Source organism: Emydura macquarii, unplaced genomic scaffold (genome assembly GCF_026122565.2).
Source record: "Emydura macquarii macquarii isolate MOO-44397 ecotype Brisbane River unplaced genomic scaffold, CSIRO-AGI_Emac_v2 contig_369, whole genome shotgun sequence".
Taxonomy (NCBI): domain Eukaryota; kingdom Metazoa; phylum Chordata; order Testudines; family Chelidae; genus Emydura; species Emydura macquarii.
Genome location: NW_027130506.1, coordinates 4,347,146 through 4,368,277, shown reverse-complemented (window position 1 = coordinate 4,368,277; position 21,132 = coordinate 4,347,146). Strand labels below are relative to the sequence as shown.

Here is a 21,132-nt window from a genome sequence, read left to right as displayed (position 1 = left end):
TGCAGCTCAAAGGGTTTTCAAAGCCAGGCTCTCTCCTTTCCTAACTGCTGGACATGAAGAGGAAATCAGGTGGTGGCAACATCCACTATGTGTATTGCATTTTCTGCAAATGTTTGCAATTAAGCTAATGTAATTCAGTCCGCTGAACCGGTTCTAGACCCAAGTTAGTCTGAATGAGTTCTCTCTCTCTCCCTCCCCCCCCCCTTCTCCCCACAGGACCCTCCTCCCTGTCCCCATCCTCCGCCCTATTAAAACCAAGTCTCACTTGTTTAAAAGACCCCAGAACGTGGAGGAGGCAGAAAAGCAACAGCAGGCAAGAAAAAAAGTCAAGGCGTCTGGAAAATATTACCCGTCCGCTGCTGCCGCTGCGCCTCGCTGACCCAGGCGCTGGAGCTGCGAGACATCACCGCCGAGCCTTTCTATTGATGCTGCACTTCTGGCAACTTTCAGAGCCTGCCCGGCAACTTCTTCAGGCTCCTGGCGACTCGCGCTTCTTTCAGGACCGTCGGCGCGATCGCTAGGAACGAGCCTCGATTTTATTCTTTCCAAGCTTTGTTTTGTTTTGTTTTGTTTATTTGTTTGTTTGTTTAAAGAGAGAAAGTTTTGAGCTAGAAAGTGCGGCAGAGAAAGGAAAGGGGCGGAGGGGGAGGAAAACACGTGGGAGAGAAATGAGGGCGAGTGAATAATTTCGAATGATCGTTTTTATTTCTCCTTTTTGCTAAGTCCTTGAGGCGCGCGGTTTGATCTATTACCTCAAAGTATTGGAAACTGCTCCGCAGGAGCTACACACTCCAAGACCACCCAGCAAGCCGAGGCCCCTTTATGACCAAAGGACAAACAAGGTACGTGATTTATGATCCTGTTTATTTCATCTGCAGCGGAGCAAACAATTCGAAGTGTCAGCCCTTCGAAGTAAAGCTGTTGTAAAGAAGACGGAACTAGATTCATGTGCACATGAAAGGTTTTGGGGAGGGGGGGACATTTACACCCCCCCCCCCGCCTCCCTCCCCACACACCTATGCTGGCAATAAATAATAGAGTGCACTGTGAATTGATGCGGTTTTTATGCTGACTTCTCGCCTAAAAGGCGCTTTAAATCGGGTCGGGCTCACGCTCTGTAGGGGAAAGGGACCAGGTGGTTCGCAACTTAACACACCGAAAGCTCCAAGGGGCGCTGGGGCCGGGAGCCTCGCCCGTAACGCACCGCGCCGCGGGTTTGGATGGCGCACAGTGCAGGCATTTATCCACTGGTACAAACACGAGCGTGGTCCCCCCTCCCTCGCCGCTTGGCGTTCAGGGGAACCGGGGCCAGGGGGGCGGGGTGACCGGCGCTGAGCTGGGGAGGGGGCTGCAAGAAGGGAGGGCGGGGGAAGCCAAGCCCCACCTCGGAGAGCGCAAACGCGATCAAGATGTGTCGGCTGCAATGCTCAGTGGAGAGGGAAAGTTTACGGGGGCGGCGGGGGGGGGGAGAGAAGAGCCCTAGCCCTAGCCCTGACTAGCTGGTAGCACCGCCCCGCAGCTCCCCGCTTGTTGCATAGGCTGATGATGGGGAGAATAACTTGGAGCAGGTCTAATGCAAACGGGCACCGAAACCCTAACCTCGGCGCGCCGCTCTGGTGTGTGTGTGTGTGTGTGCGTCGAGGGGGGGAGGGATACGTGGCACCCAAGGTAGGCATGTGTTTTAAGAGCAAAGCCCGGCGAGGGGCTGATTGGCGAGCGGGCTCCCGTCCCGATCCCCACCTCTCGCTCCACGCCCCTTCATCGTGCACCCCCCCAAGAGAGGCGCGGGGAGCCGGAGGGGCAGGGCAGGGCAGGCAGCGGGCGCTGAGAGGAGCGATGCCTGGGAGGGACCCCAGCGTCAGGTTCCGCGGAGTCCAGCTGGCGTGAGCAGCGGCGGGAGCCAGCCCTTCCCGGCCAGCGGTGGCTGGCTCAGCTCCAGCAGGAGGGGGCGGGTCTGGTCTCCGGCACAGGAGGAGCTGCGGATGCAGCCCAGCCTGCGGGACGTACCTGGGCACGGAGCACGGGCTGCCGGGGCAGGAGTGTGCGGCACTGGCTCAAGAATCGCCTGTGGCCCGGGCGGAGCGAGAGCCGGCGGCGGCTCCTCACTCCCTCCCTCGCCTGCTGCTCCAGCCGGCGCCGCCGGGGGAAGAAACTTACAAGCGGCCCGCCTGCAACTGCAACCCACGTGGCAGAGCGGGGAATACCTTTGAGGTCACTGCATTAGGGGCCGCCCCCCTGTGATGCAACTGCGCGCTCCTCCCTGATTGGCTAATGCCGGCGGCAAAGGGGTTCCCCGGGAAGTGGCGGTCTACTCTGACAGCGTGGGGCTCGCGCACTAGTTTAGTTGCGGGAGGGGGAGTGAGCTGGAGGAGGAGGGGAGTTGGGAGACTGATGCTTCCTAGCTCTTCGGAGTGGGTCATTTTAGGAAGGGAAGCTGCTGCTCTCTGACAAAGAGCCTGGCCTGGAGCATTGTCCAACGAGCACTGAGTTTCCCTTGCTTAAAATGTTTGCTGCCTGGGAGATGCATTGGCTTTCTCTTACGGTCTTGGGGGGAGAGCAGCCCAGGAGCCAGATTGTGATCTCCTTACCCTGGTTAGCCTCTGTCGACTTCCAACGGAGCTTCTGCACATTTGCACCAGTGCAACCGAGATCACACTCTGCCCCATGCGCTCCCGGTTCAGACCCACGCAAACAGAAAGCAACATAGTGGTGGATGCCATTATGGATTCCTGTTTGGCCTGAAAGCCTTATGTTAATTTTATTTTTAATTTAATTGTTTGCATTATGCAGACACTCTGTAAAATAGCACAGAATGTGGAACAGTTCCAATTTCAGTTCCTCTTCCACTGACAAGATAGCAGAGATCAAAGGTTTCCTTATCACACTTAGAAAAATTATGGAATCATAGAAGATTAGGGTTGGAAGGGACCTACAGAGGTCATCTAGTCCAGCCCCCTGCTCAAAGCAGGACCATCCCCAACTAAATAATCCCTGCCAGGGCTTTGTCAAGCCACACCTTAAAAACCTCTAAGAATGGAGATTCCACCACCTCCCTAGGTAACCCATTCCAGTGCTTCACCACCCTCCTAGTGAAATTTTTTTTCCTAATATCCAACCTAGGCCTTCCTCGCTGCCACTTGAGACTATTGCTCCTAGTTCTGTCATCTGCTACTACTGAGAACAGCCTAGTTCCATCCTCCCTGGAACCCCCTTTCAGGTACTTAAAGGCTGCTATCAAATCCCCCCCATTGAAAGAAGCTGTACAAACTTACTATTTATTTACTTTAAAATATTAACACATATCACATTTTTCAAAGTGAAAACAAATGTTTTCAGTAGTACACATTGAGGCATACAGCATGAATGCTTTAGTACTTGTTCCAGGGGAACTGGTAGGCTGCTCCAGTTGTGTGTGACTGCAATCCCAGTATCCTGCACACACATACATGTAAGTAACTACTTGCATGAATAGTGTCATTAAATTGAATGGGACTCCTCATGCAACTCGCAGGCAGAGAGTTTGCAGGATCTGGTTCTTAGTCTTTGGGGGCTTTCGGAACTTAAAAATGACCATATTAATATTAAATGATTAGCATGAAGCTAGCATCTCTCCTTCAAAAACTAAATATTAAAGCAGTATTAAAGGACCATGGGTGAAAATTTAGGCACAGTGAAGTAAATGGAAGTTTTGTCATTGAATCCAGTGGAGCCTGTAAATCTTCTTTCTTCTCACACCCTCACCCATACATACATCATGGGCCAGATTCTCCGCTAGTGCACAAAGACACAGCACCACTGACTTCAATGGAATTTTTCAAATTTGCACAACAGAGAATTTGGCCTTACATATTTATGGCATTGGAGCGAACAAATTATTGTGTCTCCTCCTCTAGATTTATAAACACAATGTCAAATGATTCCTGCATTGAAAGTGATGGGACCACTCACATGAGTCAGTCGAGAAGGATATGGCCTATGATATATGAATGAGCAGTAAATAAATTAGAAGATCATAAGCGAAGATATAAACATCAAACAAACAAATTTATTTAAAGTGGGTAATATGCATTACTATTATACAATTGGTTTAATTCCAAATACTTACCTAAACTGCATGACAGGTAAACTGGAAATTATTGATAAACTAGAATTTTTTGTACAAGCATGGCTTACTTTTGTATAACCCTATTAGTTTGTCACCATTGTTTACATCAGGGATAAAATGAACAAACAATAGAAGGCCTGGTTCTAGGACTTGCTGAGGCTCATAAGAAAATGTATTTGTGTAGTTTTTTGAAGGAGTAGTGAGTAGACAGAGAAGATTCTTGGTCTGGTATGCAAAAACTTCTAAAGTTCGCTGTCATTAATTCTGATATACTCTCCTGTTCTTTATATTTAACCTAAAACCAGGCTTAACTTTAGTCGTATGTGGATCCTTTTGAGAAGATAAATGGTACATAAAATCTGGAAGTGATAAATAACTCTAAACAACAGATATGGTAACTTAATGATGTAAAGATGTACAGATGTAACATAACTTTTGTTTCACCTCTGTAGGCTGTAAACTGGAAGAGGGAATGTGGGCAGTTATTTTATGCTTATAATTAATGTTTTATGGAATCATTTGTCCTTCAAAGTTGAAATATTTATTTTGCTGCCAAAATACATTAAATTTCTTTAAGTTGGATGCCAATGCATAACAATATTTATTCTATATGTGTATATACAGTGTTTGTGTATATATACGTTACAGCATATAACAATCTGTGTATATACCTTCTCATGTACACACGCACACACATGGCCAGATCTACTCATTTCATTTACTGAAACCAAAAAACTACTCACATGGGACAGGAAATCAAGCTTTGGCTTATAAAGGAGTACATTTTTCCTTTGGCTGTATGCATACAACTCCTGCTGACATCAGTGGGAGATCTGTTTATATACTCATATGCCCATGTGACATTATATTGGGCTTGATCCCAAAACCTTTAGTGATCATATCTCATTGATATCAACTGGAAGATTAGCCTGAGTAAAGACTATAGGATTTGCTTTATTAATCTGAATAATGATATTCAAATCAGTGGATTTACTCATGTGGTAAGGTGAGCAAGGTTTGGACTGATATATGGCAGGGAGTGGAGGAGAGAGATTAAATTGAAAAACTGGTGAATTCTGAATGACACCTGAAGGGATACAAATAATAATCCCTCTCTCTTATATAGCACTGTTCATCAGTAGATCTCAAAACACTTTAATGCTTTACAAGGAAGATCAGGATCATTATCCCCCACTTACACATGGGAAACTGAAACACAGCAAGATGAAGTGACTTGCCAAACAGGCCAGTAACAGCGGGAAGATGAGCACTGAGGTCTCTAGAGGCCAAGGCTGGTATTCTATCTAGTAGGCCACAAACATGTTCAATGAAAGTGTGTGATTAATCAGTGTTCTATCCCTTACAGTTCCAGGAACTAGATTAGTCAGTATAATATATTTGTAAAGGTTAAAAGTATCATACATCTTAGATACATTTATTAGGGCAAAACTGGATATGATCGCTTTATAAAGAGAATTTAAATTTTAAGCTATGTCCCTAGATCAGAGCCATTTTGTACTATAGAGGATTAACTATTTCAGTGTAGTTTTCATGAGAAAAAGAAATAGAATATTATTGCCTGTAGTACTTGTAATCCTATTTGATGTTAAAATCCACATTTTGACCAAACTTTAAATTCTAGTGCATTCTAAGCCCAGTGAGTGTTGTACTTCAAAATCCAATTACAACCATTCCCAAATAGTACTGTAAAGTTAATTTTCCTTTTTAAAGTTTTTAAAGTTTATCCCATAAAATTTGAAACCGATAAGAAGTGATTTAAGAAAAAACAAAACCCACATTGTTTCCTTTATATTTGTGACCTTCCTACGTCTTCATCCTTCTTGTTTTCAACCTTTCTGGGGAAAAAGTGGCCCAGGGTTTCCTCTGACAAGCTATGTCAGCATTGCACATTAGGGACCTCCTTGTAAACAGTGATGTAGTGAGCTACATCTTATGTGTTGCAAACAAGTCTGACTTTAATTTGACCTCCGTTAGTCACCAGTTCCAAATCCCATATCAACAGATGGAGAGGACCACCTGAATGCTTTCACTACTTGAGAAAACAGTTACATAAACATTTAAGTTGTATAAAGGGGTATATCGTGTTCTTTTTCTAATATGTGTTATTTTTGTGGTATTTTCTTCCCCAATTCTATTTATTATTCCCTCTATCTATTTATTGGGTTGAACTCTCATTTTTGGCTTTTCAAATGCACTGAGCACATGCAACTCCTATTGGTCTCTGAGCGGGATCCTCCACATCTATGGAAACTGATTTATAATCTGAGGGCCAGACTGTGCCAGCCTCACTCGAAAGGAATAATATTTTATGCCACAACTAGTCCAGTCAATTTCAATGGGATTACTTGGTGAGTAAGGCCCTGATTCAGGAAAATATCCATAGGAAAGCACTTAGGTTAGGATATGCTTAACTTTGAGGAGTGCCTAACTCTCATTGAAATTTCCTGTGTACCTTTGAGGCTCTAGGCCATGGCCCCATTATATGGGCAACAGGATTTCACTCAGAGACCCTGATCCAAACCCTACAGAAGTCAAAGATTCTCTCTGACTTCAATAAACTCTGGATGAAGCCCTTAATTAGCATAGTAATTTATAAATTTATTTATAGGTCTGACCTTGTTCTCTTTGAAGTCAATGGCAAAACCCCAGTTGACTTCAATGGGAGCAGGATCAGGGAATGGAATTGGTGTTTTAGTCCTTCAAAACAAAGGGCCAAATCTGGACACCACTGAACAGTCATTTGGGCAAAACTCCCTTTGAAATTAATGGTGGTCTGAAGTATTTAGACCTGAAGGCCTAAGTATGTTTTCTTTCATATTTAGAAAGGGTTAATATTAGAGAAGTCAGTGAAAAAAAATTGTGATTTCAAAAGTTAACACTGGCACTTACCCTTCACAGTATTCTTGCCACCTAGGGCCTGATTCAGCAGTGGGGTTACATCAGTGTAAAATTGGACTAACATTCCTGAGTCAGATCTTGGTTTCTCTGGTAGTTATTGGAGTTGTGCTCAAATGTGAAATTCAGAAAAATCATGTTTGAAGTGTGACTAAGGATGTGACTCAGTGTTATGCAGATGGCCATGCTACATTCATAATAGTTCCCATTGGCCTTAAAGTCCCTGATCCAGCAGTCGCCTATTCTGGATGGTGCTGTTTGACTCAGCACTCCTTTTTGGCCCCAGACATGTAAAAATGTGAATTTCTTGTAAGATCCTTGGCAAAACTTTTAAGGCAGGGTGGAGATATTTTGGCTTGTCTCTCTTTGGGTATATTCAAGCTGATAAAGATCAGGTCTACTGGGCAAAACATCAACAGTACACATACTAAAGCTTGAGAACGTTTGTTGAACAGCTTTTTCCAGACTCTCCCAGAGAGTTGGTCAATTAAAAGTCTAGTTAGCAAACCTTAGTTTATATTACAAAAGGGGAAAGAGAGTTCACTAAAGCCACAAATTTAGGTCAAAATATGCATTAGTTTTCTAGCCAGGGATCATATTTAGTTAAAGGGAAGGTTTTAGATGAAATAAATTAATTCATTAAAATGCTGTTTTATCAGGTCCAGAAACCCATTTCTTGGTCTTGTGAGAATAATTTGGGGGAAATTATCCTAGAAACACAACCACCCAGAACTCACTTCTTCTTTTCATTCAGATATATTTCATAGGAACAGAGAATTAATCTGATAACATGACCAGTACCGTAACAAGTTAATTGTGTATAACTGTTTCAATTCAACTGATTTCAATGGTACATCTCCTATAATGACTAATGTGATCAGAGTTCTGGCCCCTGTTCATTAAAAGGAATATTCTGTCTGGGGCCACAGAACAGATGGATACAAAATGAGTAAACATGCTACAAAAGTGTCATTATTGAGACACATTCAGCCCAGGTGTAAGATGGCATAATACCTTTCAAGTTCAGCAGTCTGGAAATCTGTTTACATGAAATATGAATAAACACATGGACCACATATTCTGATCTTTAGGATCATCTAATCTAGAGGAGATCAATTATTGAATTTATTTTATACATTTATTTCTAATGCACCTATCATTTAGCTTTCATGATCATGTTCCGTAATGCTTCTCTAAGACTCCTGTCATGGAAAGCTTTGGGAGTGATCTTCTCTCCAACCTTTCAGACAAGTCAGAATAGGGACTGTCAATTTACAGTCAATAGACTTAGTGCTGGCCATATGTTTGCTGGTGTCTACCTATGGCACCTGCCAGAATTTGTCTTTAGGTATTCAAGCAAGTTTTAGTTATAGAGTCCAGATTATGCTACTTAATTGACTATTGTCTCCAAATGTAAATTTCAGAGCCTTCCTCTCAATTTGAAATAAATCATTCTAAAGTAGCTAAAAGGAAAAAGTACATTTTTTCTCAACCTAAAATTCTGTGGTTTATTATTTTTCTGTTGAAAGTCTTTTCCCCCAAGACTGTAACTCTGCAGACTGAAATTTAAACAGCTGAGTACAGCTGCAGGTTTAGTAGTGATTTTTCCATATTATTTCAAAGGGATAGTTTGCAGGCATATATGATGTAAAAGGGTGGTGTTCCAAATTCAACTGTGGCCAACAGATGCTGTCATGAATATAATCTGCATACACATAGTCTGATAACAGTAGGGAAAATGTGAATAATGGAAAGGGAAAGGGCAAAATAGAGAGAGAGGCCCTGGTTCATTAAAGCACTCAAGCATGTATTTAAGTCCCACTAAATTCAAAGCATGCAATGAATCAGGACCTTGAAGACATTTTACACATTTTATGTTGGCTGCAACTTTACTATTATTATAGTAAAGCTGTTGCATAAAATGGTTGGTTTAACCAGAGGCCGGATTTACACCTTTCACACCCTTAGGCACAGTGTCTTCAGCACCCCTTCCCCCCCGGCTTCCCCCACAGATGATCTTGTTTTTCATGTGGTGGGGAGAGGGCCTGGGGTGCGTCTGGGCCAGCTGTGGGCAGGGGGGCTATGCTCACCACTGGGCTCCAGCTTCCAGCCTGGCCAGGAGTGGGGCCTCGGGGGAAGAGGAAGAGCAGGGTGGTGCAGCCCTGGGAGAGAGGAGGAGGAGCAGGGGGCAGGTCCAGAGTTCCAACACTCAGTGTGGGGCCCCCAAATTGGCTGGGGACCCTGGGTACTGGCCTCGTTGACCCATGTGGTCATCTGCCACTGTTTAGGTGCCCCTAGAATGCCGGTGCCCCTAGGCACATGCCTACTGTGCCTAAGTGCAAATCCAGCCCTGGGTTTGACTGTGATTGAAAGAAATCCAGGAATCTGCCATACTGCTAATCTGTCTGTCTGTATACATTTTTACGTACCATTTATCACCAGGCTATCTGAGTACTGTACATGCTTGTTAGATCTTGCATAACCTGGAGTTCAGTAAAGGGAATTCCAGGGAGAGCTAACCTAAGAATGCAGAAAGTTGTCAGAATCAACTGAAGTTTTGCAGAATTTCAAAGATGGGTTGAAATCTCAGCTATATGGCTTTTGGTGGGCATTTTGCTATTGACTTCAATCTTGACCCTGTTGAAATCAATGGCAAAATTCTCATGACTTCAGTAAGAGCTGGAATTTCATCCATATATTATATATCAAGAGTGGCCATACCCACTGGGCAGAATTCTCTAGCTCCAGCACCCTGCCACAGGGCAGAAGCTCCAAGCTCCCCACCCCAGTCTGGTAGGCAGGGAATGGGGGAGGGCATAAGGGGGTGTGCAAGCCACACTTTAACTGTAAAAGAGCCTCATGCAGTTTACAACCCACAGTTCGGCCACCCCTGTTATATATATATATATCATATATATATATAGATATATAGATATATATATCAGACATCTATTTTTAAAAAGTTTCTTTAGCAGTATTGCAAACATCACTTTACACTTAAGGTCTCATCCAGCAAGCCCAGGTTTCTAGGATCAGACTCGTATATAGGTAGCACCTTTTGTCTGAGGATCTTATAGGATGTTATATAGCTTCACAAATTTTTAACACTCCAATGAGATAAAGAAATAGTGGCATCCCATTTTGCAAGTGGGGAATAATGCAACACAAAGAGGATGCAACTTGACCAAGGTGACACAGTAAGTCTGTAGCAGAGCCAGAAGCGTCCTATAGCTCTTGACTCTCCATCCTGTGTTTTAGCCATGAGAACACGCTGATTATTCTGTAGCGGGAAACAGCAATCATGTTAATTATTTTTCTGGTTTTGTTGCAGATGCATTGTGAGAGGTTTATATGTATCCTGAGAATACTTGGAACCACGCTGTTTGGGGTCTCCCTCTTGCTTGGAATCACTGCTGCTTACATTGTTGGCTACCAGTTTATCCAAACAGACAATTACTATTTCTCTTTTGGACTCTATGGTGCTATTTTGGCATCACATCTCATCATCCAAAGCCTATTTGCCTTTTTAGAACACAGGAAAATGAAAAGATCACTTGAGACGCCAATAAAGTTGAACAAAACAGTTGCCCTTTGCATTGCTGCCTATCAAGAGGATCCTGACTACTTAAGAAAATGTTTACTTTCCGTGAAAAGGTTGACCTACCCTGGAATTAAAGTTATCATGGTTATTGATGGGAATTCAGAAGATGACATTTACATGATGGACATTTTTAGTGAAATCATGGGCAGGGACACATCTGCCACTTATATATGGAGGAATAACTTTCATGAGAAAGGACCAGGCGAGACAGAGGAATCACATAAAGAGAGTATGCAACACGTTACTCAACTGGTCCTGTCCAACAAAAGTGTTTGCATCATGCAGAAATGGGGTGGGAAAAGAGAAGTAATGTACACAGCATTCAAAGCACTGGGGAGAAGTGTGGATTATGTACAGGTAGGTATTAAAGCAGTAGGCCAATGCCAATTCAAACATAGCTGGAAATAAAGCAGCTTTTGTATAATTCATGCAGCGTGCTTTAGCCCATCCTAGTACCTTCCGAACACAGTGCGCCTTTCAGTCGATTTGAAAACAGCATGACCGTTGAAAGCATATTTTGTAATCTTTTAAAATGGTTAGACGTTCTGTGAGTATGCTAAATCCATGCACTGCTGTTATTTGAGAAGACTGAGCATTTCCTCATACTTACAATGCTATTCCCTTATCAAAATGCTTACATTTAAAAAAATCCACTTTGCCAATGTAAATCAAGATCAAAGGTAATTTTTCATTTGGGGAGAAACGAATGGATGCCCTGTTTGCAAACATGCAATAACCTACTAGGGAATATCTTCAAAGCCTTCTTTGAAAGGAGACATTTTTAAGCCTTCAAAGCCTGCTAAGACTATTCAGTAAAAGGGGGAGAGGAGGAATGGAGTTCTTAAAAATACAGATGAGAAATTCTTCAGCTAAGGCCAGGAGTAGCATTTGCTTCATCTTTTACAGCTGCATTACCTCACCACAACTTGGCCTTTAAAGCCTTTATGACATTGTTCACTTAAAAATGAATTAGGCAGCGTCCTCTATCCCCATTTCCAAAGCTGCAGGGACAGATTTCTCTCAAGCTGTCCTAGATTCTGTAAAAGTTTTCCAATGTTTTGAGCCTGATTCTGTGATCCTTATGCACTCTCCATTCAGGGAAATAGTTCTATTGCCTTCAATGAATAAAAACATCTTCTGTGAGTAAGGTTTGCAGGATCGGGCCATTGTTTGGAGACTGAATACCACGAGCAATGGATAAACCTTGCAAGGATTTGGTTTTGACTAAGCCCTGAGAAGTTGTGATGATTGTCCAAGCAATTCAGGCTTTTTTGTGACTCTCTCCTTCCTCCCTTTTGACCTCAAAGTCAGTTGCCCTGGGCCTCACCTTTATAAAGCCTCTTTTGATGGTCAACCAACTATGGAGCCTCTCTGCTGGGCTCTGGAAGGGTTTGGGTTCTAATTGCTCACATTCGGGGGCTACTCCAGAATACACTGCATGACAAAGTGTGCAAGATTTGAATATCATGCCATCTGGGGCCTTGCAAAGGGGCTACCAGAGTGGCTGGATCAACACCATGGGATCATCATAGGCAAGGGAAGGTGGATACGTTACCGGAGGGCTGTAGGAAGGAATTTCTTATCAGGATTTTATAGATTCATGTTCATAGGTTCATAGGTTCATAGATAAGACAGAGATTAAATAAATAAATAAATCACCACCTTTCACCCCAACCTACTGCAGGGAAATCAAATTAGCTCGTTCCCTAACAGTGATGGGTCTGAACCTCCATGATCTCACGCCTTGTGTAGTGCAATGAGGGTGCAAGGTGGGTGTAAAAATGTTGTTATTCTAATTTGGAAGCATTTTGCATGGATGTAAATGGCTGCACAAGAAGCACAATGGAGAATCAGGCCTGCTGTATCTCCTATTTTGCTGGTCCAGGATCTTACATATCTGCCCAGGAAAACTGTAGTGAAGCATTTCTGCTAAAGAAACAATAAGTATTAATAACTGTAAGCATGTACAGGGGAAGCAAATATTTAATAACAGACTCTTCAGTCTAGCAACCAAAGGTAGAACATGATACAATGGCTGGAAGTGGAAGTTAGGCAAATTCAGAGTGGAAATAAGGTGTACATTTTTAACATTGAGAGTAATTAACCATTGGAACAATTTCTGAAGGATTGAGATGGATTCTCCATCACTAACCATTTTAAAATCAAGCTTGGATGTTTTCCTAGTAGATCTGCTCTAGGAGTTATTTTGGGAAAGTTCTATGGCCTGTGTTATAGAAGATCAGATTAGATGATCACAGTTGTTCCTTTTGGCCTTGGAAGCTATGTAGCTATGAAAAATGGGCAAAATAGAAGTGCCTGCCTGCAGAGATGCTGACAGGATTTGCTAGGTCTAGTTAGCACCTGTCCACTGGTGGCACCTGATTCATTCTAAAGGCCTGGTGAGTGTCTTAGAAATTTCAGTGCTAGGGTAGGCCAACCACCAAGTCACGTTAAAGAGTGATGAAATCAGTCAACTAAGGTCACATCTGCACTACAAATGCGACTGTCTCAGTGGAGCTGGTTACAACAATTGCTTCCCACAACACAGTTAAAGCATGGCTCTGTTTTGCAAATGAAGGCAGGGTTTTCAAAAGTGACTAGTGATTCTGGGTGAACAACTTAAGACACTTTAAACAGGTCTGATTTTCAGACGTCACTGAGAACCCACCCTCTGAAAATTAGGCTCCTTCTAGGTACCTTAAGTTGGGTGCCAAAAAGTTGTGTGTGTCCCTTTCTTTACCAATATCTCTATGTACTTCTCTTGGTGACCTACTGCTTGTAGCCTTTCCTTTTTTTATAATAATGCTGGAGAAAATACCAAATAGTTTCCATCTCAAATATCAAATCTCTGCATTATTTGTAATGTACCATGCAACTAAACTGAAAAGTGAATTTGTCCTGAAATTCACAATACATACCTTTACATGAATTGCCAAACCTTTTTGTGAATGAAAGTGCTGTTGGGGTTCTTCGGAGACTCCTGGTGGATTTTCATAAGCATCTGTTGGTTAACGCCTCATTTATCCCCTTTATGAAAATAAGAAACATTTGAACTAGGTGCACCAAACACATCCGGTTTTTGTATGTTAAAGCTCCTCATGGAAAGTGCAGACCACCCATAAAAGTTGTGTTTCAATTCATGTTTTTTTGTGGCCCCTCTCAGATTACGTATCTCTCATTCAGATTAGCTGAGCTAATGTGCCAATAAACAAATGCAGACAATATGGAAGATAGGAGATTCTTTGTGACTACAGCATAGACAAATGCTCTATTTCATTCCAATGATAAGTCTAGTTGCCTGATAACAAAGGCCCTTAACAGGCGTAACAATACAAATTCCAAACAGAGATCTTATTACATTTAATATATGTATATTGAGTCACTAAATTCATTCTTATTTTTATTTTCTTCTCTAGTGCATTCCCTAACTCCATTTTTTCTTTGTGTTACTTATAGGTTTGTGATTCAGATACAATGCTTGATCCAGCCTCGTCGGTGGAGATGGTAAAGGTTTTAGAGGAAGATCCAATGGTTGGAGGAGTTGGTGGTGATGTGCAGGTGGATATGGTGAACTTCAGACTAACTGAGTAGCATTAGCAGAAATATTTCTAAAACAAAATTATCCCCAGACTTGAATTAACACAAGGAGTTGGAGATTTTGTAGCAACATTTTAGAGTCCTCTTTATGTATCTCTGTACTGATACTCATCATTACCATAGATAGTATCTAAGCATCTTGCAATCTTTAATATATCTAGCCTCACAACACCCCTGTGAGGTAAGGAAGTGCTATTATCCCCATTTCACAGATGGGGAACTGAGGCATGGAGAGATTAAGGCCCAGATCCTCAAATATTTAAGTAGCTAACTGATTTCAATGGGAGTTAAGCACCTTTGAGGATCTGGGCCTAAGTGGCTCGTCCAAAATCACACAGGAAGTCTGTGGTAAAATAGGGATCTGAACCTGGCTATCTCGATTGCTAGATTAGCACCCTAACCAAATAGGCATCCTTCCTCTCCTTTAATTATTTTACTATTTCCATTTTAGATTATTAAAACTGAAAGTATTTTTGAAATCCCATAAACTCTTCACTCTGTATGCTGTTTTACCTCTGCACTTCTCTGAGCTCGGACAATGAAAATCAATGAAGTCAGTTCCACTTTTGTTTCTAGTCACTTTCTCTGATATTTTCATAAGAATAGCCTTACTGGCTCAGACCAATGGTCCAGCTAGCCCAGTATCCTCTCTTCCGACAATGGCAAGTGCCAGATTCAATTAACAGAACAGGGCAATTTATCAAGTGATCCATCCCCTATCATCCAGTCACAGCTTCTGGCAGTCAAAGGTTTAGGGTCATCCAGAGCATGGGGTTGCATCCCATCCATCTTGGCTAATAGCCATTGATGGACCTATCCTCTGTGAACCTATTTAGTTCTTTTTTCAACCCAGTTATACTTTTGGCCTTCACAGCATCCCCTAGCAGTGAGTTCCACAGGTTAACTGTGCATTGTGTGAAGAAATACTTCCTTGTGTTTATTTTAAACCCACTGCCTACTAATTTCATTGGGTGACCCTAGTTCTTGTATTATGTGAAGGGGTAAATAACGCTTCCCTATTTACTTTCTCCACACCATTCATTATTTTATAGACCTCTATCATATTGCCCCGTAATCATCTCTTTTCTAAGATGAGCAGTCCCAAGTCTTTTAATCTCTCATGTGGAAGCTGTTCCATAACCCTAATCATTTTTGTTGTCCTGATCTATACTTTTTCCAATTCTAATATATCATTTTTAAGATGGGGTGAACAGAACTGCAAGCAGTATTCAAGATATGGAAGTACCAGGGATTTATATAGTGGCACTTTGATATTTTCTATCTTATTATCTATCTCTCTCCTAATGGTTCCTTACATTCTGTTAGGTTTTTTGACTGCCACTGCACATTGAGCAGATGTTTTCAGAGAACTATCCACAATGACGCCAAGATTTGTTTCTTGAGTGGTGACAGCTAATTTAGACACCACCATTTTGAATGTGTAGATGAGATTCTGTTTTCCAACGTGCATTATTCTGCATTTATCAACAATGAATTTCATCTGCCATTTTGTTGCCCAGGCACCCAATTCTTTTAGATCCCTTTGTAATTCTTCAGTTAGGTTTGGACTTAACTATGTTGAGTAATTTTGTATTGTCTGCAGACTTTGCCACCTCACTGTTTACCTTTTTTCCAAGATCATTTATGAATTTATTGAACAGCACTGGTTCCAGTACAGATCCTTGGGGGACCCCGCTGTTTACCTCTCTTTACTGTGAAGACTGACCACTGACCATTTATTTCTGCCCTTTGTTTCTTATCTTTTAACCAGTTACTGATCTATGAGAGGACCGTCCCTCTTATACCATGACTGCCTACTTTGCTTAGGAGCCTTTGGTGAGGGACCTTGTCAAAGGCTTTCTGAACTCCAAGTACACTATATCCATTGGATCACCCTTGTCTACATGTTTGTTGATCCCATCAAAGAATTCTAATAGATTGGTGAGGCACAATTTTCCTTTACAAAAGCCATGTTGACTCTTCCCCAACATAGCATATTCATCTATGTATCTGATAATTCTATTCTTTTCTATAGTATCAACCAATTTGCCTTGTACTGAAATTAAGCTTACTGGCCTGTAATTGCCAGGATTGGCTCTGGAGCTTTTTTAAAAAATAGGCATCACATTAGCTAGCCTCCAGTTATCTGATACAGAGGCTGACTTAAGCAATAAATTACATGCCACAGTTAGTAGTTCTGCAATTTCATATCTGAGTTCCTTCAAAACTCTCGGGTGACTACCATCTGGTCCTGGTGACTTACTACTTTTTAATTTATTGGATTGTTTGTCAGGCTTCTTGACTTTGATGTACTTTAAAAAAATTGATGTTATTTTTTGTGTCTTTTACTAGATGCTTTTCAAATTCTTTTTTGGCCAGCCTAATTATACTTTTACACTTGACTTGCCAGGGTCTACATGCTATTTTCCACAACAGGATTTGACTTTCAGTTTTTAAAGGATGTCTTTTTTGTCTCTAGCTGCCACTTTTACACTGTTGTTTAGCCATTGTGGCAATTTTTTGGTCCTCTTTATATATATTCACCTCTTAGACTAGATCCTGAGTGCCACTTAGGACTAAATCAAGATTGCCTCCCACCTTGTGTATTCCAGGACCGGCTGCACCAAAAAGTAGTCATTAATGGTGTCTAAAATTTTTATCTTTGCATCCCATCCTGAGGTTACATGATCCCAGTCAATATGGAGCTAGTTGAAATCCCCCATTGTTGTTAGGTTTTCTGTTTTTGTAGCATTTCTAATCTCTCTGAGCATTTCACAATCACCATCACCATGATGGTCAAGTGGTTGGTAGTATATTCCTACTGCTATACTCTTATTATTTAAGCATGAAATTCCTATCCATAGAGATTCTATGGTATTTTTGATTCATTTAAGAGTTTATTATGTTTGATTATGCTTTCTTTCAGCTACAGTGCCACTCCTCAAGCAGGACAACCTACTCTGTCATTCCTGTATATTTTGCACCCTGATATTACCATGTCCTTTTGATAATCATCATTCCATCAAGTTTCTATGATACTGTTATATCAATATCCTCATTCCATACCCATTTTAGTGCATTTTCTGTGCTGCAATGCTTGGGTTGCAAATGCAGCAGAGGGATATCATTTCTTTCAAAACAATTGCTTCTGGTGGGATGTATAAAAAAAAAAAAAAAGAAATGCATAATAATATTTCCATAGATCTTAGGTTTTGTAAAAAAATTGTTTTTCCCCCTCCACTCAGTAGACTTGTAACATGGGATGAAGGAGAAACATTTTTACTTTTGCAGCCAGCTCTGTGGTCAGATGGCCCAGAGCCTGAGAGTTAGGCACTGAAATACCTTTGAGGGTCTGGATCTGGGCCTGAGTCCCTGTCTGAGCTTGCGTCCCACCTTCCCCAAGCCTGCACTCTGCTCAGAACAAATCAGGCATTACATTTACCCTGGGCATGAGAACTGAGGCGGTGGGAGACAGTGTGAGCTCAGAGAGGGATGTGAATGGTGGCCAAGCAGCCAGCATGCAAAGAAGGGCAGCTCTTCTCCTCTGTTGCATTCAGCAGAAACCAAGTACAGCAGGGAGTCTGGCCCCATGAATCTTTCTGGATCTGCTAAGTGGGGATGGACAGAAAGGAACAGGGGAAGAGTCACTACATGGGGCTGGAAGAGGAAGATCAATGCGTTGGGAGGATGATTTTCTGTGGGAATGAGGGGAAGGTTCATGTTATTTTTGGATAGAAGGGAGAGCAGTTTTGGTGGAACAGGACCCTGTCTAGTGTTAATCTTGACCTCCCTAGCAGTGCCCTTCTAAACAGGCATGACTGGGAAGTGAGGAAGCATGACGTCTGGAAGAGCGAGTCCAACTTGGTAGGAACTGATAGTCCAAACCTTGGTAGCAAATGCAAATGGAGTTTTAATGGTAACTCTTAAGTTTATCATAAATTGTCCAGGTGGACATCTCTCCCCACAATTCATTGTCCAATATTTTGGTTAGTGCCATTCACTTCATGAGTGTTAGTTTTTGACCCAGAAATATTTCTGTCTCTTAAGAGCTAATTTTTAAATTTTCTTTTACATGCAGATTTTGAACAAGTATGATTCCTGGATCTCCTTTCTCAGCAGCGTGAGATACTGGATGGCGTTTAATATAGAAAGAGCCTGTCAGTCCTATTTTGGCTGCGTACAGTGCATCAGTGGACCTTTGGGAATGTACAGGAACTCCTTACTGCATGAATTTGTGGAAGATTGGTACAATCAAGAATTTATGGGCTCCCAGTGTAGCTTTGGAGATGACAGACATCTAACTAACCGAGTGCTGAGTCTGGGCTATGCAACAAAGTATACAGCTAGATCGAAGTGCCTTACTGAAACACCGATAGAATACCTAAGGTGGTTGAATCAGCAGACCCGTTGGAGTAAATCATACTTTAGAGAGTGGTTGTATAATGCAATGTGGTTCCACAAGCATCATTTGTGGATGACGTACGAAGCTGTAATCACTGGATTCTTTCCTTTCTTCCTCATTGCCACAGTCATTCAACTTTTCTACCGGGGGAAAATCTGGAACATCCTCCTTTTCTTGTTGACAGTTCAGTTAGTGGGCCTTGTAAAGTCTTCCTTTGCTAGCTGCCTTAGGGGGAACATTGTCATGGTGTTCATGTCACTCTACTCAGTGTTGTACATGTCAAGTTTACTTCCCGCGAAGATGTTCGCAATAGCCACAATAAACAAAGCAGGGTGGGGCACATCAGGAAGAAAAACCATTGTCGTCAATTTCATAGGACTTATTCCGGTATCTGTTTGGTTTACAATCCTTTTAGGTGGTGTGATTTTCACTATATACAAGGAATCAAAAAAGCCATTTTCCGAGTCAAAACAGACAGTTCTCATCATTGGTACAATACTCTATGCATGCTACTGGGTTATGCTTTTGACTTTGTATTTGGTTCTTATCACCAAATGTGGCAGGCGGAAGAAAGAGCAACAGTACGATATGGTGCTTGATGTATGATGTTGCTGCAGAAAGTTACACAGAAAATTTTAAAACAACCCAACAACTTTATAGTATTTTTGGCATCGAATTAATGTCATCATGAGAAATGGATCACTGCTGCTGGGACTCAAACATTCATGTTTCTGTGGGTTCATTTTCATCCTGCCAAAGGGAAAAACACACCACTGTTTTTCTGAGCGGGGAAAAAAACCACACAGATTCAGCCTGTTCACAGGAAAATAGGAGGACCTCTTTGTTTATGCACTTTTTTCTATTGTGCATATGCCTGACAGTGTTACGTTCTATATACCTCACTAGTCATGCTTATGTGGGTGGACAGGGAGGAAAGGAGTTTGATGAATCAAGCAAAGGATCTTGCAACCTAATTTATGAACTTTTTTTTATATAGTTTTGTTTTATAGGGAGGGTCTTCTTGTGTTAGGCTGACAAATGTAATGCCAAAGGTAAATTTTAAGAGGCCATTGGCTAAGCTGTATTTTTATATTATTGTCTTATTTGTGTGTGTGTGTGTGTGTGTGTGTGTGTGTGTGTGTGTGTATTTTTACACCAACTTTTTACAAAATTTGCATACAATATTTTTCTTATCTGCCAAAAAAACCTCCCCAACATTTTGTTCACTATCCTTTTAAATACATTTTTGAAAGAATTCATACTCCCCCCCCCCCAAAAAAAAAAAAAAAAAAGCTGCCCACAATGTGAAAACTTGTTGATTTGATATTGTTCACAACAAAAATAATAAAATGTCTCTCTACATTTTTTAAATTGCTGAATGGTTATTTCTGTGAAAAGTATTTAAATGTTCTCTTGAACTTTTGACTTAATTTTATTGGAAAAGGCCAACATTGTTGTGAATTTTTTAATACAAACATATTTGTATGCACAAAAAGGCCAAAAGGGTAGACATGTGCAATTTTATTGTAGGACAATGTAAGAGAGAACACTACTTCTCTAAAGATAACACTACAGTCTCGGCATACAGCCTTGGGTATAAAATGAGCCTGGTCTTGATGCCCATTGAAGTTAATGGCAAAACTCCCATCCGTTTTGATGGGAAAAGGATTTGGGCCTACAGGTTCTGACCCTGGGAAGTTCTGAGCACCCACAACTCTTTGACTTCCATGAACGTTGCAGATGCTCAGTGCAGCTCAGGAGTAGGCAGATAGTGCACATTTTCTTAGGATAAAAAGTAAATGCATTGAAGACAAAAACAGCCAAAAATTTCAAAACCTTCTAAACTGACGTCCATATATCTTTTTTTAAGGCCAGAGGAAACTATCAGATCATCCAGTCTGACCTTCTGTGTAACACAGTCCATACAATTTTACCCCTGTACTGAGCCCAACAACTTGTGTCTGACAAAGCATATTATCCAGAAAGACATCCACTCTTCAATTCAAGAGAATCCACTATCCCTGGCCTAAATATAATTTAGGACACTGGGTTTGAAAGCTTTGGAAAAGTAATTTTTTAGGACTAAATTCCACAGTCCTTAACCAGCCAAAGGAATGCAGCAATGAGCCTTAATATACCTTATAAAGAATGATAGAACATTGGCTGCATACAAATATATTCCCGTTTGGATTCTGGTATAGAAAGGACTGTGGTAAAGCAGAAACCAGCATATGATATTTTGACATATCACAGAAGCATTTTCACCTTCCTTTATATGCAGACGTGAATATTTTCTGCTGTAGAATGAATGGCACACACACTACCTTGTCTGGTTATGTTGAGGTACATGATTGCTTGAACATCATACTAATATGTTCATGATTGAAGAGTTGATCTTTGTTGGTCACAAAATAGAACAAGCAGTATTAAAAACAAGCAAAAGAAACATTTTTTAAAAACTTGAGTTTGCCTTTTAACTATTTATGTTGTAAGTTAAAGCTTGAGTAACAT

The 21,132-nt window shown here is 41.5% G+C and overlaps 1 protein-coding gene across 1 annotated transcript; it reads left to right on the top strand.

Moving 5' to 3' along the window:
- The first annotated feature begins 629 nt into the window (after positions 1-629).
- HAS2 (hyaluronan synthase 2) lies at positions 630-19,889 on the top strand. The gene is made up of 4 exons (XM_067530930.1): positions 630-842; positions 10,353-10,979; positions 14,079-14,180; positions 18,298-19,889. Exons 2-4 carry the CDS (start codon positions 10,353-10,355, stop codon positions 19,225-19,227), a joined length of 1,659 nt encoding a protein of 552 aa, XP_067387031.1. The 5' UTR covers positions 630-842; the 3' UTR covers positions 19,228-19,889.
- Positions 19,890-21,132: the final 1,243 nt, after the last annotated feature.